General features: G+C 45.1%; 1 protein-coding gene across 6 annotated transcripts in view; it reads right to left on the bottom strand.

The window, feature by feature from the left end:
• ZFP64 (ZFP64 zinc finger protein) overlaps window positions 1–17,256 on the bottom strand; it is an 89,202-nt gene extending 71,946 nt beyond the window's left edge. For 2 of the 6 annotated variants that reach the window (XM_026014641.2, XM_026014636.2), the window contains exons 1-3: window positions 16,842–17,256; window positions 13,077–13,316; window positions 830–991 (exon numbers count right to left, since the gene is read on the bottom strand). In XM_026014641.2, coding sequence (XP_025870426.1) covers window positions 830–991; window positions 13,077–13,316; window positions 16,842–16,887 — 448 coding nt within the window. In that variant the 5' untranslated portion in view covers window positions 16,888–17,256. Of the gene's footprint in view, window positions 1–829; window positions 992–13,076; window positions 13,317–13,738; window positions 13,822–16,841 lie in introns of all 6 variants that reach the window. The other 4 variants (XM_026014640.2, XM_072735558.1, XM_026014639.2 and 1 more) reach the window with 4 other exon arrangements.
• Window positions 17,257–26,402: the final 9,146 nt, after the last annotated feature.

Raw genomic sequence — 26,402 nt, 5'->3', positions numbered from 1 at the left:
AACATGTGATCATGAATTGGATCCTAAACCAGGAGAAAATGTTTTTCTTTTGTGATAGAGGACATGAATAAGAAGCTAGTAAAATATTAACAAGGTCAATGGTTTGATAATAGTGTATATAAATGTTAATTTCCTTTTCTTTTCTTTTCTTTTTTTTTTTTTAAGTAAACTCTCTGCCCTACATGGGACTCAAACCATGACTCTGAGATCGAGTCACATGAGCCAGCCAGGTACCCCCCTAACTATGAAATTCCTGATTTTGATGATTGTGCTGTAGTTTATAAAAGAACTTCTTGGTTCTAGGAAATATACATTGAGGTATTTAGGGGTAAAAGGACATCATGTATGCAATTTACTCTAAAGTGGTTTTGGGGGAAAATATGTATTTATAGAAAGAATGATGAAGCAAATACAATAGGTTAACATTTGGGGAACCCAGATTAAAGGCATACAGAAATTTTTGTCCTATTTTTGCAACTTTTCTGTGAGTCTGAAATTATTTCCAAATAAAGATTTTTGTTTTTTAAAGGAAAGAGCAATCTTTCTGGATGTCTCCCTAAGCTTAGCACAGAAAGAAATACACAGTAACCTGGATACTCATGAGTCCCGTTTCAAAGGTCCACGGCTGTAAAAATCGTCCACATGCACGGTGACCAGGGACAGTGAGAGATAGATCGTATGTGATGATGTAAATACTGGTGGGCTCTGGCTTTTAAGCCCGGCAGTTTGGAGCACATCTATACCCAGTTGTCAGGACTCACGAGCGAGAGCCCTAGAATCTGCTAAATGTCACATTCTCTACGCAAGCCGGACACAATGCTGCCTCTACCTGGATAGCAACAGTTAAGCCTCTTCTGAGCAGGTGGGGCTGTGGGCTTTTTGGCACGTGACTTGGCAGGCAGAGAGATGACAGTGGCTGTCTGGTTTTCATTGCTTTCCGTGGGCAGATATGTCTGATAGCCATGTTCAAACACAAATTCTGGAGCTGAAACTAAAAGATGATTATTAGTTTTCATAGTATGAATACCCAACAGCTATTCCCTTTGCCTACCTTCCTTTATAGAGAATGCACAGGCTAAACTGTTTTCCCAGTCTTCTCTGCCACTTAAGAGTAATCCTGTGACCCCATTCTAATCACTGAGACACTAGAGAACATTTGTTGTTCTGGGGCTTCTGGACAAGATTTTCTCCCTGATTAAAAAAAAAAAAAAAAAAGCATTTGAGGAAAGCTCATTTGTGCTGTCCTGGTTGCCCATATCCTAGGTCTGCTGGGGAGAGGAGGTGATGCCTGGATCTGTGGCAGCCGTTCTGTAACCATAAGGGGAGAGCAGGAAAATCTGGTGTTGAGCCAGAGCTCTGAAACGCTTCAAATCTAGACTTATTAAATAAACAAGAATTGTCCCTGTCATTTATACCAGGCAAGCTTTCTATTATCTCCAGCCAAACGCTTTTGGTACTTTCATAAGCTCTATCACAAAATCCTAGCAAACAGCTGGAAAGAAACTGATCAAGGGAATTCTGGCCCAAACTATAAATACTCTCTAAAAACACAAGTCCTCCTTAAAGAAAGCCTTGTTTTCTTACTGAAGTCTTCAGAGGGAAAAAAAAGAGAGATCCAACACCTTTATCATCTTTATTTTTGTCATTATAAAAGATAAAATAAGCACTCTCAAATTTCTTTCTCTGCTTATACAAATTTTCGTGACTACTCTGTTAACTAAATTTATGGTTTTGGGTTTGGAAATCTTTTCTTCCTTTATTTTACATAATTTGTCACATGGAGATCTGGTTTCACATGAGGAGTCCATATGACCAGTGGTGGTTTCTTTTCGTTGGGTGAGTCTGTCAGGCTGAGAGGCCCTAACGACGACTCTGAAAGCCACTGTCACATTCTGTTTCCCCAACTTCAGTCACTGAGGCATCACCTTCAGCATTTCTGCCGTTGTATTTATAGAATCTCCTTATTAAAATCAGCCCCGCCCTAATATCACTACTTATTTTGGCTTTGTCTAGAGCAGTAATGTCCATGCCACGGGTTTATGGTACGAGTTATATTTTCTCTTTAAACAAACATCATCTTTCTTTGAATCTAAGATCTTGTAGAGTCTAAGAGGCACCATTATTTTTTTGTACAATAAATTAAAGCTGCCAACTATTACGATGCAATGCTTTCACATTCCTTGTTTTACATTTATTGATATTCCCTAGAAATTGTACATTTATTGAATGAATTATTTTCGGTTTCTTTGGACATTTGACAGGAAACCCAGGTTCCTTATCTCCACCTCTTGAGCACCTTTGGCAATGACAGCATCATTGATGCATGTCCAAGAACACCCAGTTTCTACCAGCATTTGCTACTCCAGTAAATGGTTTCATGGTTTCAACTGCAATATGCAGGGTGAAGTTAAGTGGCTTTTATTTCAAGTTGGCCACAAGATTCTGACAAACTGATGTCTGTCTTCACCCAAGTGCCTTGGAGGCCTGGATCAACCACACCTGCCTCTTGTTGAAATGTTTCAACTACCCTGTGGGTTTTGGCTTTTGCTCCCGCTTCCCTTGCTCTGCTCAGTTCTCAAAGCGGAGGGGTCCCCAGCCAGCAGCACTGCACTTAATGGGGGGGACTTGCTACAAAGACAGATCCTCAGGCCCCGCCCCAGCCCCCTGAATCAGAAGCTCTGGGGTAGACCCAGAAAGCCTGTGTTCTAACAAGCCACCCTGAGTGTTCTGATACATGCTCAAGTTTGAGAACCACTGGCATACATGGTTCTTTTCCATGAACCTCAGCGGTAAAACTTAACCCAACTTTGATTCTGGGAATCCATCTTTCCTGTTTGTTGCTTTGCAAGAACTGCAGTTGTTCCTCCAACAACCACCCTTTGCTTCATGAATATCAAGTGGACCCCCGCTACTGTTTGCAAGTATTTCTGGGTACACAGTTACTTTTCATCTTTAACTGGAATCATCACACAGTATCTTGGAAGATGTTTCAACAATGAAGCTCAATACACAGAGTTCCAAAAAAAAAAAAAAAAAAATGCATGCCACTCTGCCAAAGTGACAAAAACGTGTTCAGCCATGTTCAAGTTTGTTCATAGGCTCACAAAAGACTTTTTTTTTTTGGTGACTGCCTGTTGGTTGACCGCAATCTCATTGATTCTGACATGCTCCTCTATATCGGATATGTTAAAATCTATCTTCGAATTAATATGAGGCCAAGTCTCGCCACTTACTGTGTATGTGTGTGTGTAGGCCAGATACATAACCTTTTGTTTTGTTTTTTTAAATATTTATTTATTTATTTCAGAGAGAGAGCATGCGAATGAGTAGGGGGATGGGCAGAGGAAGAGAGAGAGTGAGAATCCAAAGCAGATCCCACACTGTGTGGAGCCCAACGTGGGGCTCAACCTCACAACCCGGAGACCATGTCCTGAGCAGAAACCAAGTGTTGGTCGCTCCTATGTAACCTCTCTGGGGCTCATTTTCCTCACCTGGGGGATGGGGATAATTTCTATCCCTATCTCCTAGGGCTGTGGTGCAGATTAAAAATCAGGCATGTAAAACTGTTAGTGCCGTTGTCATTATTCACGACCTTATCCAGCAAATATTTATGAAGCACCTACCTGTGCCAGGCACTCTTCTAGGCACTAGAGACACATCAGTGAACAAAAAGGACAACACACCTGCCTTCATGGAGCTGACACTGATTGGGAGTGGTGCAGGCAATAACTAATTAAACATATGCTATACAGCTAATACAGAGCTAAAGGCTATGCAGAGAAATAAAGCAGAAAAGGGGCACAGGGAATGCAAGGGGGGGAATGCAATTTTATGTAGGGTCATCCATGAAAGGTGACATATCAGAATACGGAAGCACATACTTATTAATACTTTCTGTCGCAGGTGGCTGAAATTCGACAGCCAGCAAAGGGGCCTGGGGGCATCTCTTACTAAGTCTTGCTGGAGCCTCTTGGCTGGCTTTATAGAGGGTCATCCCGTCCCATCTATCCCCCACACCTGGCTTCTTTCCAGGCTGCCCTGGGAACAGCAGAACCTATAGATCCCCTGGGGAAAGGCTTCGAGTGGCCTTGGTCCTTGGGAGGTTGCCTCAGGCCTGGTGAAGTGTTTGTGTGATTTGATGTTGGACTCACCACTAATCCCCAGGTGTGTATAGTCCCACTGACCCGAGACCAACTCTTTGCAAGCACTCAGGGCCTCATCTCCTCTGGCTTGGCTACTAAAACCAGTCCTACGTTTAGTGAGATCAGCCCCCCCTACCCCCAGTAGCTCACAGCCTCACACCCCTCCTGAGGGCTTTTGCTTTGTTTCTTGTCCCCCTGGAATTTCTCTTGCTGCCCCGTGTGTCCAGGTGTCCACCTGAGAGCCTGTTTGTTGTAGTCAGCCCTGGTCTGTAGCGGTAGCACCTCGGGTGTTTGATGACTCAGTTACGATGCTGCTTAAAATGTAAGACTGTTATATGAATGCCAGAGGGAACCAGAATCTTTCTCTCTGAGGTCATACGCATCCGTGTCTGAACCTGCTGGGCTCACATGGACCACTAGTCTAGCTCCTTTCCCACGAAGCTGCCCTTTGGATATCTGAAGACAGTTTTCAAATCTTCCAACCCATTTTGCTTCTCCCTTCTCTTCTTCAATTTAAAAAAGTCCACTTTTTATTCTCTTTTTAAATTAAAAACTGTGTTTTTCTTAAAGATCTTATTTTATTATTTTTTTTAAAGATCTTATTTTTAAGTCATCTCTACATCCAATATGGGGCTCGAACTTATAACCCTGAGATCAAGCATCTACTGACTGAGTCAGCCAGGCACCCCTGTATTGCTGCTGCTGCTTCTTTTTTTTTAATAAAAGTAAACACTAATTGTAGAAAATCTAAGGAGTACAGAAAAAGGGTAGAGAAGAAAATAAAAGCTGCCCATGATAATACATCATATGACAATATATACCCCTTCATTATATGCTCATTATATAGTATACTTTTTCTCTAAAGCACTTATCTCTACTGTGATTACATAATTAGTTGGGAAGTTATTTAATGACTATCCTCTCCTCTGGAGAGGACACACCTGTCCTCTCCCTCACTGTCTCCCAGCACCTAACACAGAATTTGGCAAAGGGCAGTGGCTTAAGAGACATTTGCAAATCAATGATCAACCTAATGGAGAAGATATTCTTTGTATACAGATTTTAAAAGTATAAAACTGGCAATGTGGCTTAAATCATTTGTAATCTCTTTTTTTTTTTTTTTTTTTTTGCCATTTGAAGCTGTTTGCCATGCTATCATTCATCCAAAACACAATTTCAAATGGCTACCTACTACCCCTTCATTTTGGTTGTGGCATGGCTAAATTATTTATTCCCTTGTCTTTGACAATGAGTTGGCTTCTAGGTATTATTTTTATAAATAACACCTATGCCCAATTTTTAACTGAGGTCCAGATTCTCTGGATACGTTCCTCTAAAAGTTGAAGAATTGGTCAGAATGGTATGGCCATTGAATTGCTTGCTGATACATAATTATAAGATCCTTTCCAAAAATCTAAATCCATTTACATTCTCTCCTTTATTTCTGCTAGCTCGATGGTTATGTGACAGGACAAAATGAGATCAATTTAGTTTCATGTGCATTTCTTTCATAATTGGTGAGGATGGACCCCTTTCAACACTTTTTATCCATCCCTATACTCTCTATAGTGAATTCCCTGTTTATGCTATTAGCTCTTTCTTTTTCTATTGAATTTCATTTTTTTCCCTCATTGACTTGTACATGAGCTTTACAGATGAAGGATATTACTACATTCTCATATATTCAAATCTATTGTTCTTTTCTTCCTGTTTCTTAACCAATGGTCTCCGGGCCTATGATTCACATTTAGGGTTCTGGATTCAACTGCAAACTCCAAATTCCTCTCCTGAGAGAAAGAGGTTTTCATGCCAGTGGTGCACATGGACCCCACCAGGCAAGACACCCCGGGGCTGACCCTCCACCGGGTTCCCTTCCCTGAGTCCACCCCCCTCTCTCTGCCACAGCTGATTGGTCCAGCAGCAGATACCTGACAAAAGCCGAGCCAATCAGACCCGCTTGCCCTTGAAGGTGAAAATTGGAACTAATATGCTGCAATTTGGTGTGCACTTCTGAAAAAAAAAAAAAAAAGGAGGCATTAAATTGGGAGCAGTCATGCGGACAAGCTTCTTGGGATCTTGGGATCCATCTGGGGAAGCTCTTTAAAACATAGATTCGATTCAGTTCTTTAAAATGAGCCCCCATTGGCTGGTTCAAATTCCCAAGGCCCGGCTCAGAGCCATGGAGATGTTACCCTGGGGCAGAACACGGGGTCTAGGCATCTGCAGAGTCCACCGGGTCTCGAACAAGTTTGAGAAACACTGTCATGAGGGCTCTTCCAAGGGTGGGGTGTATGCAGGCAAGAGCCCAGATTCTGCAGCCGGGTAGCTTGCATTTGCCACTTAGTGGCTCTGTCATCTTGGACAAGCTTTCAACGTTTTGTGCCTGAGTTGTTATTGGTAAAATGGGGATAATAATTCTCAGTACCTAATTTATGGTTCATACGGAGTGCTTAGGAAAGAGATGGCAAAGAAGCACTACATCAGGATTGGCTGTTGTTATTATTATTGTCAGATCCTCTGAGCAAATCATTAGTTTGTCTTACTAAATCGCTCACCTGCTCAACAACCTTCAATGGCTCCCCAGCTCCTTCGGAATAAAGGCCAGAGCTGAGCATGATTCCTACCACGTAGGCTCTTTGTCATCTCTAGCCACTGTTTGTTACCAGATCTTGCCTTGAGCTTCCCCACCTCTAAACCACCATTAAGAAATGGTCCCTTCCCACTATCTTCCTCCCAAAGGCCAGTGAGTCCTTCAAGGGCTATTATACATTTGATCTCACTCAAATTTTCCCTCTGGCCTTCCCCACTGGGACCAATCTACTCTATTTACTCTTTGCACAAGGCTATGCTTGTCACAGACGGCTGGTCTTGAATGTCGTACGACGGAATTCTCCTCCTTCACGGGCTTGAAATTCTCCAAGGGCAAGCAACACCCACAGTCTCAGCTCTAGCATCTGGCACACAAGAGTCCCAACACTGCCATTGCCAGACCCTCCCGAGGGGGCAGACCCCATGCCACCAGCTACATTCACACTAACCTAATTCTCACAACTGCCCTTCCCCTGCGCTCACTCCATTAACTGTTTTATTGAGTGCCTATGGTATGCCAGGCCTGGTCCTGGAGGGTGGTGGTGGGGGGAAGCAGGAAAACAAGACTGATGAGGTCCCTGCTGGCAGGGAGGTTTACAATCCAGTAAACTAGAAATGAAACTACTAACTTGGGGCCCCCAGGCCAAACAGAGCCTTCAGATTCTCTTTTAAGGTTTTTAAAATCAACTGGGTGGGCTGGGTCTTCCCTTTGTCAACATCCTCTGGCCAGAGACCACCAGGGACATGGCTGTGGCTGTGGTTGAGTAAGTTGTTTACTTGGTGAGACAAGGGAACCTCATACCACGGGAGCCCTGGGGTACTTTAGCAACAGGGCTGCTACAAAGGACTTATTCCTGGTTGGGGGCTCAGGTCAGATGAGGTGTGGGGAGGCTTGAGGAAGCCTGCAAGGGACCTGTCAAGAGGTGGGGAGAAGCAGAGGATTTGGTTATGGCTCATCTGGAATAGCTAGAGAAACAGGTGTTACTCAGAGCAGCAGAGGAGGGGATGTTGGGTATTTTGTGCCTTAGATGGGAGGAGGCAGGGGTCCTGTTTCGGTCTTGTTCTGCATGGTCCCAGAGCACCCAGCTCATGCTGATGTTTTGTGAACTGTTATGTTCAACAGGAGGACGGCATGGCCTACCTGTGAGAGCCAGCCCAGCTCCTAGTCCCACCAAGATGTAGCCGGCAATGGTTCCTGGCTGTCGGACTGCTTTCCTTTCCCAGCTGGCTGTCCACAGGGCCTCCCACTCCCCATCGTGGCATACCTGCAGCTGTACTCCCTGCCGCTGCCTGGCCTCTGACAGCATCTGAATCCATTTCTCTATCAAACTAAAGGCCGCGTGTCACCAAATTACTAGTTAATTGCAACGGAGATAAATAGGTGCTAGGAGGGGAAGCGGTGAAACACCTAACCTCAGGGGAAGAGAGGTGGGGAGAGGGAGAAACCGTGGCTAGCTTCTAGGTGGAGGTGACTTTGCGCCTGGGACCAAAAGAGTAGGAACTAACCAGAAGGGGAGAGAAAGACCATTCTAGGTCAAGAGGTCAACTCAACTACTATTGGCTGGGGGGCTCATCATGAGCCAGGCACTGCATCCACATTTTCCGTGTGCTGCTTCACAGCCCCCTGATTTGGTACGTAAGGAGAGCTAACCCTGACAGCTCTCAGTGTCTGGCATTTAGGAGCCCTGGCTAGAACCCTCGGAGGTGAGGATGGTCATGTTACAGTGGGGAGAACAGACACCGAGATCCTGTTACATGCCCAAGGTTACCTGGTCAGCAAGTGGCGCCGCGGGAATCGAACTCGGGCAATCTGGTCCCGACTCTTTACCAAGCCCGTGGCCTTTCTAGTTATTCTTGTCCTTACTTTAAAAATGAGACACCAGGAGCTCTTGTAATTCGCCATGGTCACGAGGCTCCTCAGTCCCTAAGTGGCCAAGAGGCCAAGTCAGGGGCCTATCTCCTTGGCCCCCCGAGATTTTCAGGACTTAGAAAAGGCATGTGGGATGCTAATGGTTTTCACCGGCATCGATCCTTAACGTCACCACCCCTGTAGAAAAGTTCTTAAACCAAATGCCAAACAGAAGGCAGCTTTCAAAGCCAGCAGGCAGAGAATATGTTTTACTTATTGTAAACTATTGTCCAACTATTACTGGACAGAGAAGGGACAGAGATGAGCTGAGTGGGGAAGGGTTTGGCATTAATCGTGGCCTGAGAGGCACAGACAAGTTTGGGCAATGTCTTGGGGGGGGGGTAGTATCTGGAGAAATCTGTGCAGGGTCGGGGGTCAGGCTGTGTGGCCTTGGGTGGTGAGTGACTCCCCACACTGGCTGAGACCTGGAGTCCCCCAGGAGCTCGTTAGAAATACAGATGCCTGAGCCTCAGCCCCGGAGCCTCGAGTTCAGGAGGGGGAGCCCGGGCACCGGTATCTTTAACAAGCTCCCCGGGGATCCTGGGCCCCAGGCCGGTCCGGGAGCTGCACTAAGTGGAGCACAGAAGCCCACTCAGGTGCAGGGGGGAGAGTTGGGCCCAGAAAACCAAGTGAAACAGTGTGAAAGGAGGGAAGCAAAGCGGGCTTCTGCTTGTTTTGTGGCAGAGAAATAGGAATGGCGAGGAAGAGCCGCTGGGTCAGGCAGAGACGGAACATACAGCAGATCTCAGCATCCATCTGCCACCTGGTCATTAATCTCCACGTTAATAAAAGCCGTTGTTTCCTGGGCCCAATTATTCCGTCCCAGGCCCTTTATGTTCATTATCACAGAGTCCTCCAATAACACAATGATTACTAGGTAATTGGCATCTAATTCTATTACCTAATAGTATTAGGTGCCACTCTAACCACAACCCCCCCCCTTTTTTTAAAGCTTTTTTTTTTTTCTTTATTTATTTATGATAGTCACACACACAGAGAGAGAGAGGCAGAGACACAGGCAGAGGGAGAAGCAGGCTCCATGCACTGGGAGCCCAACATGGGACTCGATCCCGGGTCTCCAGGATCGCGCCCTGGGCCAAAGGCAGGCGCCAAATCACTGCGCCACCCAGGGATCCCCCCCCTTTTTTTTTTTTACAGATGAGAAGTATTAGGGAGCAGAGGGTGACTTGCCCGCAGTCTGGGGCTGGTGGGTGGCAGACAGGGATGCAAGCCCAGCAGTCTGACCATGTAGTGGGTGCCACCGTGAGCTGAGCACACGGAGGTCTCCAGGCCTGGCCTGAGCGTACAGGGTGGCCGGCAAAACCCAGGCTTGCCCACAGCGAGTGATCGCAGGGGGAGGGTGAGCGTCTCTGAGCAAAGACCCAGGACAGAGGCAGGAGCGGGTATGTGGGTGTGGGGTCAGCTTTACCGATGGATGGGAGATCGGGCCAGCGGCTCATTCCCTGCACAAAGACCTGCACTAGGGACCCAGGGTGGGCACGAGGGGTGCAGGCCTGACCTCAGGGTGCTTACAGCCTAGTGATGGTTTATTTATAGGGACCTGAGCTGGCCTGGGGGAACAGTGTGTGTGTGGGGTCACGGGAGGGGTCTCTAAGGAGACGCCTTTAAGCTCAGCTCTGATGTCCACGTAAGAGTCAGTTCCAGGCAGATGGAATGACACATACACAGCTTCTGGGGCAAAGCGACGTGGCTCATTTGTTAGGTAGAGCACTTCATCTTGGCCGCTGCCATATAGAGCAAAGGGGAGTATCCGGAGATGAAACGAGACCCTCTGTGTGTCCACCCTCATGCCAGGGAAAGCCGGGAAAAGTATTTCAGGCAGAGAGGACAGTGTAAGCAGAGGCTCAGAACCCAGGAAGGTGCTTTGGCCACAAATAAAGTGTGGGCCTTGAAGCCTCCTGACACTGAGGCATTGTTTGAGAGGTTTCACACCCAGTGCGCGGGGTTACTGGGAGTCTGATGTTGAGGACCCTGAACAGGAAGATGACCACTAGGGTAAAGTCCAAAATGGGTAAGTCCCCCAACCGTCCTAACCTGGCTGTGTCTCCTCCCCACCTGCGGCTTCCCTTTGTCCAGAGGTAAAATAGGAAAGTTGTACCCAGGCCCACTGCTAAGGTGGCTTTTAGTTTTCACGCTTTCTTGGTGACTCCCTCTGGGATGATATTTAAGATAAACTCAGGAGAAAAGTGGGAGGTGCCTTTCTTAAGGCTTGGGAGGTGATCAGGTAATTATATTGCAATATTTAAAAAACTCAGCAGAAGCATTAGTTTGGATGCATTAGGGAGACAACCACGAAACTTTGCTTATTGTCAAAAAACTCAAACACCACACCAACACAAAATCAAGGAGATAAAAGTCCGTGCCCCCACGTTCGATGTTCTTTTCACCCTTTGGCTCCAGATTAACTGTCTACTAAACACTGTCGGAGAAAAGTCTGGGAAAGGCCTGTGGGCCCAGTCGGGCTTATTGATATATTTCGTTTGGCCAAAAGAGTTTTAAAATTTGGGAAATTTTACAGTTTTCAGCTTCTCTGAAAAACCCAAGTAGCTGATTGTATCCAAAGGGCAGCTGTCCCAAGTCATGCATGCTTACTCTACTTAACCAAAGTCCCCACCCATCCCCATTACCTTACACACAGCTTACTTCTGTCATTAACATTACCTGCCTTGTTCCTGTTCTAGAAGCTTGTCTTGAATATAATACTATGTGTGCATGCATACGTGCGGTTTTTTGCACTTCTCCTGAGGATCTTTCTGTCTGTATCTGTACAAAGATCGGGGTCCCTTTTTAAAGGTAAGGTCATATTTCATTGTCTGAATATCTGAGGTTTATTCATCTAATTTTCTCTTGATGTACACAAAGGTTCCACTTTCTTTATAGCATATACTGGAAAGGAATACCCTTATACATCTGTTTATAAAATTTTACGGGATAAATAGCGAGAAGTGGATTTACTAAGTAAATGTGTCTATGTACAGTTTTAAACTTGAAAGATTTTAAATTTAAGTGTTAAATTTAACTTAACAACTTAAATTTAAAAGATATCACAAAATGGCTCAGGTGATAGGAATTTACATCCCCAGAAAAGGAAAGCAGTATCCTGTCCCAAGCCTTCCTTTGACCTGCATTAATTTAATTACTACGGTGACGGAGCATCCTTTTCTCTTCAGTGGCCTCCTTTATGTATCATCTGCTGCCCTTTGAGGACTTTTTCACTGGGTTCTTTTTCTGTACTTTTATTGATTTTAGGAGTTCTTTATATATAAAGGTCATTAAACCTTAGACATCTGTGCTGCAGTTTTTTTCCCCCCTGTTGTTGGTTTTTAGTTTTATACATTGTTTTTACTTTGGAAAAATTGTAACACTATTTGTAGCCACATACAAGATTCTTTTTCTTTTGCTAGAGGGGGCCTGGCCTGTCTTCTTTGGTAGGCATAGTATTGAGATATACATAGAAAATTATTTCTTAAAGACTTTATTTTTAAGTAATCCCTACATGCAATGTGGGGCTCAAACTCACAACCCCAAGATCTAGAGTCACATGTTCCACCAACTGAATCAGCCAGGAGCCCCATATATTTTAATTTAAAAATCTGAAAGCCTTTAGCTAAGGGATAATTCTGTTTCCCACAGGATCCAGCAGTGTCTGCGCCATCTATCTCATAAATGGGTGACTTCATATTTTTAAAGTTGTCTGTCTCGTCCCTTGAGACAGATTCTACAGGTGTAGGTATAGGTATGGGTTAGTGTGAGCGTGTGCATGTAAGTGTGTGTCTGCGTCTAATATTTACTCTAGAACTTTTATGGTTTCACTGCACACATTTAAATTTTGGATCCATCTGTAAATTATTTTTGGTGGAGTAAATGAACACAACCAAGATCTAGGATGAAGTTTTCTATTTTCCTGGCTGGCAGCACAGGGGGTCAGGGGGTCACCATGCCTGTTGGTAAATTAAAAAAAAACAAAAAAAGCAAAAACAAAAGCACACCCCATGTTTTTTGTCCCTTTATAAAAATAATGCAAATTTGGGGATCATACCCATACTTCCACTACCCAGAATAATTACTTTTTTTTATGCAACGTATTTCCCACAAGTATTTTTTTTCTTAGTGTATATATATGTATATATATATATATATATATATATATATATATAGGTTTTTGTTTGAGAACTCTGTTTTTTGTCTGTTTTAACATGTGACAACATCTATAACTGCTAACAGCTCATGTTTTCACCCAGCAATTCCCAAACCTGGCTGGGCAGCTGGCTTCCCAGTGGAGCTTGTTAAAAATAATGAATCAGCAACCCTACGGGGTGGACCCTGGGAATCTATATTTTTAATAAGCTCCACGGAGGTGTTTGGGACATAACCAGGCCTACTCTCACCATCTCTCCCTCCCCTCCGGGCCGTACCTGTGATTGTCTGGGTCTCTGAGGTGATGGTTCTGGTGGTGGTCTGAGTTTGGGTGGCAGGCACTGTTTCTTCAGATACAAACTGGACCGTGCTGGGGGCTGCCCCGGACGTGCTGGTCAGCTGGCAGCCACTCTGCTTGTGAGCTACAAAGGCATCCAGGTTGTTAAACTGCTGCTTGCAGAGGCCACAGATGTGGATGTCGGGAGTAAGCTCAACCAGCACCGTTGTACCACCTGGAACTCCATGGGACAAAGCGGAAGTCACAGATTAATTAATTAATTCCAAACAGCTCAACATAACAACACAAACCAGACTCATGTTAGAAAAAAAGGGCACCGTGGCAGAGATGGCTAGTTGCTGGCCGGATGTCCATTCTACTCCCCTCTTCTCTCTTAGCAGCACCGGATGTCCATTCTACTCCCCACTTCTCTCTCAGACCCAAGTGATGGCCAGTGGGGTGCGAGTGGCATTTCATGCAAGGAATCTTTTTGATGTGCAACGTTGCTTGCACTTTGAAGGGCCAGTAGCCATGTCCTATCCCAACAAAAGGTAGTTGTACTTCCCAGTCCTTATGAAAACCAATCCCTCCACTTTTATACCCTCACCCCCATCCCCACCCCAACCCCATGAAAACTACTCAGTAATAATCTTGGTCCCTTACATGCTTGGGAACTTCTGGGAAGTTTGGCTTCCATGATAAAAAGGGATCAGACGTGACTGGCACTGGTTCCCTCTTCTTTTGGCCTGGAATGCAGATGGGATGCCAGGAGGTTCTACAACCATGTTGTTACTATGGGGAAAATGCTAAGATACCTACATATGCTGATCCCTACCTCATCGATCCCCTGAATCAACTAATTCCAGACTTCTCATTAGGCTGGTATATAGTTCAGTTTGTTACTTGTCGTCAAAGTTCATTCCTAACGTTTAGGGACATTGTTTCTCAACAGTAATGATGCCGAGAGTTAATACTGTGTTAACATTTGCAAAGCAACCACCACAATATCTGGCACTGTATTAGTGCTATGTAAATGTTGGTTAAATGAAGAAATTCAATCAATTAATAAGTCTCTCATAGGACTACCTTAATTTTTATTTTTAAAAGTTTCTTTGCCTTATGATAAGGAAACTCATGCTTATAACAGTGAATCTGGAAGAAGCAGAGGGAAAATCACTCACAATCCTTCCACCAATGTGTACCATGAACATTACAAAATATTTTCTTTCATTCTCTTTATGCTTAAAAATTTTAACATCATAATGTACTGTAAAATTAGTCTTTTCCCCACATAATATTGCATAAGCACTGTGCCTAGATCACTAAAATTTTTACAAGTATAATTATTTAAAGTATAATAAGCGCCTGAGTGGCTCAGTAGGGTAAGTACCAGACTCTTGGGTTTTGCTCTGGTCATGATGTCATGGGTGGTGGGATGGAGCCCTGTGGTGGGCTCTGCGCTCAGTGAGGAGTCTGCTTGAGATTTTCTCTTTGTCCCCCCCACCCCCAACTCTCTCTCTTCCTCTCTCAAATAAACCCTTAAAAACATATGTAATCAGCTAAAACACACTATTCTATGCTATCTATGCATCATAATCTCAGTACTTAGAGGGTCTTTATATTTCTAATTTTCCTCAGGTCTAAATCACATGAGAACTACCTTTGTGCATATATATAGTTGGTATATATATGAAGCATAACTTTCTGAAATTTATAAATATTATGTTCAATTTTCCCCAAGTCAAGCTAAGACAAGAAATCGCTGTGGGAACACAATCTGGTTGACTTGCTAAGGAGAGCTAGTCTGGGCTCTGTTGTAATGTTTTATTATTATTATTATTATTATTTTAATTTATTTATGATAGTCACAGAGAGAGAAAGAGAGGCAGAGACACAGGCGGAGGGAGAAGCAGGCTCCATGCACCGGGAGCCTGATGTGGGATTCGATCCCGGGTCTCCAGGATCGCGCCCTGGGCCAAAGGCAGGCGCCAAACCGCTGCGCCACCCAGGGATCCCTGTTGTAATGTTTTATAAGCTGTTCTGTAGAGCGCCCTGCACCCTAAGTACATCGAAATCAATGAATGGAAGGAATGAAGGCTTTTCTGTTCCCCTGAAACACTGCTTCCCTGGAGCTGAGGCGCCCATGGGACTAACAGGAAAATAAGGAACCAGGAGATGAGGCGACTGGCATTGATGAGGATTCCTTAGTGATCTAACAAGACTGATACCCAGTATGAAAGGGTTTTAATAACCAATGCCTCCAGCATGTGGCAGATGCACAAGTAACGACCTAGACTTTCTTTAGAATCCTGACACTACAATTTACAAGCCATGACTTGGACTTGGTCTCTCCCATCTGTAAAATGGGTATAAGTTTCTGTTTCATAGGACAGTTAAGAGGATTAAGTAAGACTGCGCTTGTAAAAAGCCAGCACAGGGGGCCCCATGCCCCGGCATGATACCTGGTGGGGTTATTCCCGAGACATCCTATTTGAATGTGACATCCCCCTCTGAAAATTTGGAATGGTGAAAATATACCCAACCTCCTGCATTTGTAGTGAGAATTAACAGACCAAACAGAAAACACTGGGTACAGGTAAGAGCTCAACAGCAACAAGAGAGAATTCCTTTATCTTCACTATGTTCTCCAAACCTGTAACAGCATCATAAACAATCAGGATGCGTGCGTGTGTGTGTGTGTGTGTGTGTATGCGTGAAACACGGACATATCTGAGGCCACACCTAAGTCCCACTTTGGGGATACTGAGTCCTGATGGAGGTAGGATGCAGAAGGGGCTGGTGTTTAGAGAAATCTGTGCTTTCCACAACTTCTGCAAGGAATACCCAGCTAAGTTTGGGAGGCAATGTCTCCAAAACAGCTAACAAGCTGAGCGCTTACCATGTGCCAGGTGTCTGCAAACCCCCGTGCCAGGGGTGCGTTCTCAAACTGTGTGCAACCGAATGGCCCAGGGTCTGGCCACAGATCCCCTCCCCCCACGTCCCCCATCTAATGGGTGGGGCCTGGGGAGCTCTTTCCTTTTTCCTTTCTTTTCTTTCTTTCTTTTTCTTTTTCTTTTTTTTTTTTTAAACAAGCGCTCGCGCTCCCAGGTGGCTGGTCTGCGCTCAGTCTCTGGACCACACTTTGGGGAAACAATGCGGCGGGCGAAATCAGGTACTTGGACAAGGCTGCTGTCCTCACCAGGGAAATTACGACGAATCCCAAACTCAAAGAAAGCGACCACCGCCCCATTCCCCATTCAGATCTCCACCTTTAGTGTGCAAAAGGCTTTCCAGGGCAAGCCCAGCCCGCCAGACCTCACGAAACCCTCGGATCCCCACACTTCAAGGATTTCGAGCCACCGAGGCAGAAGCTTTCCCATCCGCGTAATCGCGGTTACCCCCCAACCCCCCCCAAACTCCGCCTGGAAGGGGGGAGGCGGGGAATGCCCCGAGGGGGTGGCGATTGTCTGAACGGCGTGCCCTCCTCCTCCTCCTCCTCCTCCCCCCCGCCCCGCTCCCTTGCAAGGGGTCCTGGAGGCTGCAGAGCGCCCCCCGCCTTGCGCGGGGCTGGGTGCCCGGATCCCGAGCCCACCCCGCGCGCCCCCTGCACCGCGCGCCCTCCGCGGTGCCCGGGACGCCGGCGCGGGGCCGTCACCCCGATTTCGGGGCCCCGGGCCTGCTCGCTGCGTCGCAGACGTGCTTGGGCCCGGGCCCCGGAGCGCGCACTGGGCCCCGGAGCGCGCACCGCGCCCGGAAAAGCACTTACTTTGCACCGAGCCCGGGAAGCCGTCGCCCTCGCTGCTCGCGTTCATGGCCGCAGGCTGGGAGGCCCCCGGCCGGCCGGGGTGCCAGGCTGCGGGGCGCTGATCTACATGGTGCAGGGACTTTTCCTTTTATTTTTCCACACCCCCCCAGCCTGCCTTCTCCCAACTCCGCCGGGCGGGGAGGACGGATGTAAAGCAAGCTCCACTTCCGCTGCCTAGAGGGCGCTGGCCCGGCCCGGCAGCCCCAGCCTGGCTTTGCAGCGGCGGCTCCCGGGGGGAAGCTGCGGGCCAATCCCGAGGCCCCGGACCGCCGGGTCCCCCGGGATCCCGACCGCGCGCAGACGTCCCGGCGGGCGGGGCGACCGCGGGCGGCGAGGGATGCGCCCCAACCCCGGGCCGCGGCAGCCGGGGCCCCACCCCCACCCCCACCCCCACCCCCACCCCGCGGCCGTGGCCCACGCGCCTGGCCTCCCCGGCTCGGGCGCCTCTGCACCTGCCGCCCTGGGAGGCTGGTCCCCAAGGCGCCGCTGCCCGGTGGCCGGGATGCTCCGCCCGGGGGTGGGGGTGGGGGTGGGGGACCGCGCCGAGCTGCGGCTGGGGGGGTGGGTGGGGGTGGAAGGCGGGGGCGCCGGGCTCGGGAGAAACCCCAGCTGAGCATCCGCGGCGGGCAAATCAGCGGAGCGCTGGGCGGGTCCCCGGCCCTGCTCGGGAGATAAAGAGGACAGGGATCACGTGCATCCCGGGAGTAGCGGCGGGGACCCACCTGGCCGCGCGCCGTCACCCCGAGGGCTCGCCCCCCCCCCCCCCCCCCCCCCGCCGAATGTCTGACTCCGAGGCCCGAGAACGAGCATTTTCCAAGTTTGCAGGTGTGGGTGGGTCGACGCTGTCCCCGCTGATCTGTGTCTACGCGGCCGACCTCACCTCCTGCAACTCTCTCCCCTTTACTCAGACTCCCTCCGGCCTCGAGTCTCCTGCGGGGCTGTCCCCTCTGAATCCACCTGCCACCCTGCGGCGATCTCCAGTCCTTGCTCGATTCAAATTCACTGTTCTTGGAGAGGCCCGTCTTGGCCAGACCTTCTTAATAGTAAGACTCCTTCTTCCCCCACCCTCCCTGTCGGTCTCTGGTCTGCCTTTTCTTTCTTCTTAGAACTTGATACACTGAACGTTTTTTTATCTAGAGTATGTCTGTCTACCCATCAATGGATCGATTGATCTATGAGATAGATATGAGACAGGTGATAGATGTATTTATCTATGAGATAGATAATTTACTTGTGTATTACCTGTCCCCCCTTACACATTCAAAAGCTCCCAAGAAACTTTTTTTTTTTTTTTTTTGATCTCTTTGCTTCACTGATCTATCCCCAGCCACTTGGCCTAGTGCCTGGGCATATAGTAGGCTCTCAGTAAACATGACTGTATATTCCCTGCTACCTCCTTTAAGGGTTTGTTCGTTCCTCCAACAATTATTTATATATTAAAGAGTTCCAAATGTGCCAGACACTGCGCTGGTGCCTGGAGGTACAAGGGTGATCCGTATGATTTGGTACCTTCTCTAATAGAACTTGGCTAGTGGCTAGTGATTCAGTCGACACTAAATAGTCAAATCAACAGTGTGATTTCTTTTCTTTTCTTTCTTTCTTTCTTTCTTTCTTTCTTTCTTTCTTTCTTTCTTTCTTTCTTTCTTTCTTCTCTCTCTCTCTCTTTCTTTCTTTCCTTTCCGATTTTATTTATTTATTTGAGAGGGAGAGCAAGGGAGTGTACAAGCAGGGAGAGCAGCAGAGAGAAACATGCAGACTCCCTGCTGAACGGGCAGCCTGAAGCAGGGCTCCAGATCTCAGGGCCCTGAGATGATGACCTAAGCGAAGTCAGACACCTAACGGACTGAGCCACCCAGGTGCCCCACACTGTGATTTCTTAATAGTGATGATGTCTTAAAAGACCTAAAACAAGGTTGTGATCATGGCTGCAGGAATGGTCAAGGAAGACTTCTCTGAATTATCTCTGAATAGATAATAATCAGAGAGCAGGTAATATTTGGAGGTGGAGGGATGGGAATGCAATTCCAGCCTGAAAGGTTGGCAGGAGCAAGAGCCCTGAGACAGGAATGAGCTGAATGTGAATTGGCCATTACCCACCATCCCATCGCACATGCTTCCCTCTTGCTTTGTTCACAACAGTGTTACCTGCTTTCTTGAAGTTGCCCCCAGGGCTCTTCATCTGCTCCTCCCTCTGCCTGGATTGCTTTTCCTGGTCTTCTGCAGGACTGGATTCTTTCTGTCACCCGAGGCCAAATGGAATGTCACCTTCCTCGGGCAATTTTTTCCTGTCCCATATCTTAACTCCTCTTGGCACTCTCCCTAGCTAACATGATCCAGAAAGGCACAGCAGCTTAGGGTAATGTTGATTTTTGAATGCTCGATAAATGTTCACATATGTGCACACCTGGGTAAGCCCCCCCTGGATCAAGATGCAAAACGTTTCCAGCCTCACGATTCTTTGTCAGTCTACTCCAGTTCCCAAGTGCCTCAGGTAATTCTTATCGAGATGTAAGCCCAGATCTTAACCAATTGGTGGTTAAGTCTGTAGGTTCTAGAGTCAGCCTGTCCTACCACCATATAAATCCTGGAGCTGCTACACTGTGACTAGTTGGGTGAATTTAGGCAACTGCTCTGTCTCAGTTTTCTGTAAGTCAAGATGATAGTAGCTACTTCATTAAATTATTTTTCAGAGGAAGCCAGGAAGTGTGTATAACGTGCTTACAACAGTGCCTAGCTCATATAACTAGGCAACAAATCCCTGCTATTCTTATATTTTAAAAAATCTCTACTTGGTTATTATCTATTTCCCCACCAGACTGTGAGCTCCAGGAGAGCATAGACCTGGCTTATTTTAATTAACCCTGTATCCCCAAAGTCTAGGACAGGGTCTGGTACCCAGGGGCCTCAATACATTTTTTCATTGTTGAATGAATTTATATATGTTTCCATCAGCTCCGTTTTTTTTTTTTTAAGATTTTATTTATTTATTCATGAGAGACACAGAGAGAGGCAGAGATACAGGCAGAGGGAGAAGCAGTCTCCCTGTGGGGAGCCCGATGTGGGGACTCGATCCCAGGACCTTGGGATCACAACCTGAGCCAAAGGCAGACCCTCAACCACTGAGCCACCCAGGTGCCCCATCAGCTCAATTTTAAACATTTGCTACTATGTCCCATACCTTCTCTTGTATGTACCCATCACTACAGTGTGTTTTTTCTTTCTTTCTATATTTGTTTTTCCTATTGTACAAGCATGGCAAGTTCACTGTTAGAAATTTGGAAAAAAAATACAGAAAACATAAGGAAGAATATAAGATCCATGTATAATCCACTACCCAAAAATAACATTTTAAAAAAAGTAAACTCTACCCCCAATGTGAGACTTGAACTTAGAACTCCAAGATCAAGAATTATATGCTCTAATGACTGAGCCAGCCAGGCACCACCAGAAATAATATTTTGATTGATAAATATAACAAAACTCTTTTTTCTTTGTGTCTATGTATGTCTGTGTATGCCTGTGTGTATATATATATACATATATATATGTAAACACATATATATATAAACACAGTTATATTAATATATTTTATAAAAATGATTTTAATTTACATGTTTTTTTTTCAATCTCCCTTTTTGGGTACATATTATGATCATTATTTTTGAAAATAACAGAATTAATACCTGGCTACCTGAGATCCCACCATCCAGAGATAAACAGTAGTCACATATATACTATATATCACTTCAGATTTTTCCACAAAAATATGATAGAATCATATGAGCTGCTGCTATTTACCTATTTTAACTTAAAAATGTTAATTTCATGTGGTTCAAATCAGTATGATTCACCATATTAATATTATACTTCCAGTAGAGATTGCTGTTTGTGTACCCAACATTGGTTGTCTCAAATTCTGTTAGTAGCAGAATTTCTGATTTGCAACTGAGTGCATGGCCTCCTGGAAGAAGACTTTTTTTCCAGCTGCCTTTGTTGCTAGACATGGCTAGACCACTACATTCTCATTATGTAAATGACATGTTGTGATGTAACTTCTGGGAAATCGCGTTGACATAGCCATTTGATCCTTCTTTTTACCCCTCCCTTCCTTGCTTACAAAGATGTGATGGGTGGAGCTTTAGCTGCCATTTTGAACTATGAGAATGAAGTTATACTCTACATATGGTTGGGTGGTGGGATGGAAGTAGCTCAGGCCCCCAACTTCTTTGTGGAACTGTCAACTGGACTGCCTACTTCTGGGCTTCATTTACCTGAGAAATGCATTTTAAATTTGTTTCAGCTACTGTTACTTGTGTGCATGTTCATGTGCCAGGGGTGTGTGTCTCTTTCATATGTGGAGGAATCAAATCCAAATCAAACACAATACAATGTACAGTGTTTCATAACTGGCTTTGATTCTGAAGAATTTTCCCAGTTCAGTTGGTGCATTAGACTCCCCTGGGAGGTTGTGAAATGTGCAGATGCTGCAACTCCATGTGTGGAGACTCTGCTTTAGTGCACTGGTATGAAGCCTGGACGGCAGTATAGCTGACAAGCTCCCTGGGTGATTGTGATGCTCTTGGTGTTTGCAAGCTTCTCCTTCTCACTGTTAGTTTTAATGGTTGCGTAATATTTTATGATAGGATTGCGTCATAATTTATTTGATATGCTACTGAGTGTTGCTAATTATTTTTTAGATGTCATAAGTTAGCATACTCGGTAGCTTTTTTATTGGTCTATACGAACCCATTATCCTGAACAGAGCTGCTAGGATAACTTGTTTCAACACCATTTGGAAGAGCTTTTCCTCCCCACTTCTTTTCACATCATTTTCGCCAGCTCACATCATTTTCACCAGCTGGACTTCTCGGTAAGAATTACATATCTTAGAAAGCCTTTGCCTGACTAGAATGTTCATGGTTGCTTCTGTTCTAAAGGTTTTGACTACTTCTCAATTAATAGATAAAATACAATTTACCAAAGGCAAACTTCCTGTAGGTTATCGATATAATCTGGCTACATGTTGGAAATCTAGACTCTAGAATAAATTTAAATCTGTTGCCAATGCTTAAAAGATGGTAAATGTCTCATAAAAATTGGGATTTAAAGTGTCCCTTACCCCTCAAGTGGAAAGATCTGGCAAATCTGGGCCTAGATTATCTGTATGTGTATGGTAGCACTTGCCTGCATCTGAGAAGCTTCTTGTTTGGGTGAAGACCAGCCTCTCCAGTTGACCCCAGTACCCACTCCTCCCTGTTGCTTCTTGGTATCAAGATTGAGTTTCAGTTCCCTAGATCATTGCCTTATGCCACGTGTATTTGAGCTTATCCAAAATTTCCAGTATGTTTCTGATAGAAAAGGAGATTTGTCCCTTCCTACAGTTTAAATGTTTCTTTTGACTAAAAATATCTGCCAAGGAATTGCCTAGCTACCCTATGTGTACTTTGCCATTTAATCCTCAGAACAAGAGGGGTAGGCACTATTATCACTATTTTATAGATGTAGAAACTGATGCTCAGAAAGGTTTAATAAATTTCCTCCTCCAGTCAGAAGGCCAATGAAGGATGATCTCAGGTAAGAATCTTTGAGGGCAGGTAGCATAAACTGTAGAAGAACAGAGATTTGCATAGTGTTTCAAAATCAATATATCAGAAATATTTTCTTACTTAAATAATTTCTGGGAGGAGATTTTCAGATACGTCCTTAAATTATTAAGAGAATACACATTTTTAAATTCTGATGATATTAATCATAACAAGGATAATAAGGTCATAATCACTCGATTGTCATAAGTTTTGTGAGCAAAATGCCCTAATCTCCACAAGATAGTTCCTAATTTCAAGTAACCAATTTTTTTCAATAGTAAACTTTTTTTTTTTTTTTTTTTTTTTTTAAAGTAGGCTCCATGCCCAGGATGGGACCCAACATGGGGCTCAAGGTCATGACCCTGAGATTAAGACTTGAACCAAAAATCAGGAGTTAGGTGCTTAACCCACTGAGCCACCAAGGTACTCCTTCCATAGCAAACATTTTAACAAATGTAGTTTCCTATAGCAATCATGCATAGTCCACTAAAAGTAAGTTCTCAGGATTCCCAGGTGGCTGAGCCATTTAACCCCGGCCTTCAACCCAGGGCATGATCCTGGAGTCCTGGCATCGAGTCCCACATCGGCTTGCTGCATGGAGCCTGCTTCTCTCCCTCTCTCTCATGAATAAATAAATAATTTTTTTTAAAAGTAAGTTCTCAGGGCAGGAACATTTGTTTATTTTCTTCTTTACTGTATACCAGCAGTTATTAGAGATTGGTATATAAAAAGTAATGGATGGATAGATAGTATCAAAGCTCCTTTGGAAGATCACTCAAAGCAAACCTTTGGCTGTTACAAGAAAGGATTTTTCCCTTTTTAGTTAAACATACAGACAAAAGTGTGATATGATGACCAAATCTAGAAAAATTATACCTTCCACTGAAATTGTATCGTAACTGGTGTGCAAATTCAAAGGCACTCCTATCAACCACTTCTCCACTCAAAGTTTGTCAAAATTATACAGAAAATTGTGGTGCAAGGTTTCCACTATACATTTAACCAAAGTAGGGGGCCCCCGACCCCGAGTCTGTTGTTCTCTGATCCGTTCCCTGTCTCCTCGCTCAGCTCTCCTTGTTAGGGCAGCTGACCTCCATCTGGGTTTTCTAGGTTTTGGGGGGTTTTTGGTTTCCAGCCGGGTTTGGTTAATGGGTGGAAGGGAAAAGCCAGAGTGTTGCTTCCCCTCTCTGTCTTGGTGGCTGTGACTGGGTCTGCTCTGTGGCCCCAGATCCCAGCCAGACTGGACCACTGTGGTCTCATCTCTGCCAGGTGACACTAATCCCTTGTCTCTGCAGACCCCCCTTCTCCCTTTGTTCCCAGACTCATCCCTGGGGAGGAGGGGTGGTGCCTTCCAGCTGTTATTAATCTCTTGGTTGCCTAACCACTCCCATTTGGCTTTTCAGCTCTATTATGCTGTGTGTATCAAATTCCCTGCATTAAGTTTACACTTAAATCCTCAGAATTGCTTCTCTTTTGCTGATTAGGCGCTAACTGACAAAGCTGTAATAAGGTTTGTGGGGCTTACAATTTAATTCTCACTTTTTTGGATGCTGCTGTGATTCTTAACTGGAGAGCCACCGCCCCCCCCCCCCCCCCCCCGCCTCTCCATGGGAACTTGCTGGGGACACACATGCTCAGGTACCTCCCAGATGGAGCAGTCTCAGGGCATGGGGTCCCGGCACGCAGCATGGAGACACCTTGGGTGACTCTAGCGAGCCCCTCCTGACTTCCATCGGGGAAAGCTGATCCAGAATCTTTGAAGGGGCCCAGGGAAAAATGTATTCCAAAATTGATTCACTAACAATATTCAGCAACGACCTGCAATCCTTATGTAAACATAAAAGTCAACAAAGAGAAACTTGAAAGCTAAAATAAGTGCAAAACCCCCTCTGTAATAGGATATGATCAAGACTCAACCCGTTGTGCAGTAAGTGGTGATTACACAACCAATTATTTTGATGAGAGTTGGCTTTGAGTGTTGCCTGGCACCTAACCGAGGGTGGCACACCTGTGTTTTAGTAGTTATATTGACTTAGATAATTTCATAGGAGCAAGCAGATACAGGCCTTGCTTTTCCCCCACTCTTTTATATAGTTAATGCACAAACATGAAAATACTCCAACGGTATAAAAGGGTTTACGGGGGAAAGGTGGGTATCCTTCAACCTCCCTGGGATCCCCCAGTTTCCTTTTTAGGAAACAACTGCCATTACCAGTTTCTTGGGTGTTCTTCAGAAGTTTCCTACGTATGTAAAAAAAAGTATATGTATACTCATCCATTTCTTTTGTCCAAATTACACTACAATGCATATAACATTCTATACCCGCCTTTTTTTTTTTTTTTTTTGCCTAACGATGTATCTTGGAAAATACTGACTAAGGGTGGTCTAGCCTCCTTTCTTCAGGAAGAGTTGTTTTCCATTGTACACAAGCATATACTAAAATGTACCTAATTCCTGTTAACAGACATTTAGTTTGTTTCCAGTTTTTTGTTACTATGAACAATCGGCAACAAATATCTATGTCTGTTTTTTATATCTGACAGAAAAGAGTATGTTTGTAGAATAATTTCCTAAAATAGAATTGCTAGGTCAAAGGGCATTTAAAGTTTTGATGCATTCCAACAGGGTCGTGCCCCTTAGAGCCCCCGTCGGCAACTTGTTAGAGCACCGGTTTCACACTCACTCCCACGGTATTATCACATTTCTGATCTTTGTCAGTCTGATGGGTAAAAAAAATGCTAAGTTGTAGACTTAATTTGCATTTCTCTAATTGTAACACAGGCCTAAATTTAGGCAAACTAAAGCAAACTTTTAATGCCCATCTCCAAGAAACCAAAACGATGTGGTTACAATCTACAGAATCATGGACTCAGAGGAGGCTCAAGGATAATGCATAGATGGTAAAGGAGACACTCTGTTCCAAAGTTTGAATGTCAGAGAGGGAATCTGAAAGTCTTCAGTGTGTTAAAAGTTAGCATGTAACACTTTGGGGTGTGTATTTTCCAATGGTGTTAATTCTATATTAAAGATGAAATGCAAATCAGATATTTGCTGAGCTGTTGGAACACTCTTCGTAACACTATGCTTTGAATACTACTGATCTAGTTCTCATTTTAGCTGAAATCTAGTTCCCATTTTAGCTGAGACCCTTCCCTTCTTGTGGGAATCCATAGCTACTGGCGGATGTTTGAAAAAAAATTCTTTTAACCTTTTATGAATATCTTTTTATACCCTTTTATTTGGATATAGTTTGACCCACATGAAGTTGCAAAAGTAGTACAGAGAGTTCTCATGTGCCCTTTACCCAGATCCCACCAAAGATAGCATTGTACTCTTTCTGAGTTGCAAAAAATCTTAAAATGTGGATTACTCTTAAATGTTCTTAACCCATCCACATTCATGGCCAGTTCAAAAGGTAGTCATATCACAATTGTATTGATAATCCGCATTTTTATTAAAATGTCCTGGAAAGCATTTCAGTTAGGGCCACCTTTGCTCCTGAAATCAATAATCCCCCAAATACAAAGGTTTGAAGTCCTGGAAACTGGCTGCTCATTCTCAAGTCTGAGATGGAAGGTCTCCTTCAAGGGCCTGGACCCCTTCCACCTTGTGACTCTGTCGTCCCCCACAGCTGCATGTGGAGAAGGTCCAATCATGTCCTAAAATCCTTTAGTCTAAAAGATGCATGTCTACTTCCTGCTTATGTACCATCAGCAGAGCCTAGTCACCCAGTGGTTGCAAGGGGGCCAGCCTGGGAAGTGTAGACCCCGGATGGGGAACCCCCTTGTAAACTACAACTCTAGGCTGGAGGTGCAGCAAATTTTGATGGACAGACAGCTGTCTGCCACAGAAGGTTCTATCCTTTGGCTCAGATCATACATCGCCAAGCAGATCTATGACCCCAGGCTTTACTTCAGCTTATTATTATTCAGCTAA

The sequence above is a fragment of the Vulpes vulpes genome, chromosome 14, assembly GCF_048418805.1.
Source record: "Vulpes vulpes isolate BD-2025 chromosome 14, VulVul3, whole genome shotgun sequence".
In the NCBI taxonomy this organism is placed as follows: domain Eukaryota; kingdom Metazoa; phylum Chordata; class Mammalia; order Carnivora; family Canidae; genus Vulpes; species Vulpes vulpes.
Note: the sequence above shows the minus strand (reverse complement) of the source record. Positions and strands in the feature narration are given on the sequence as shown.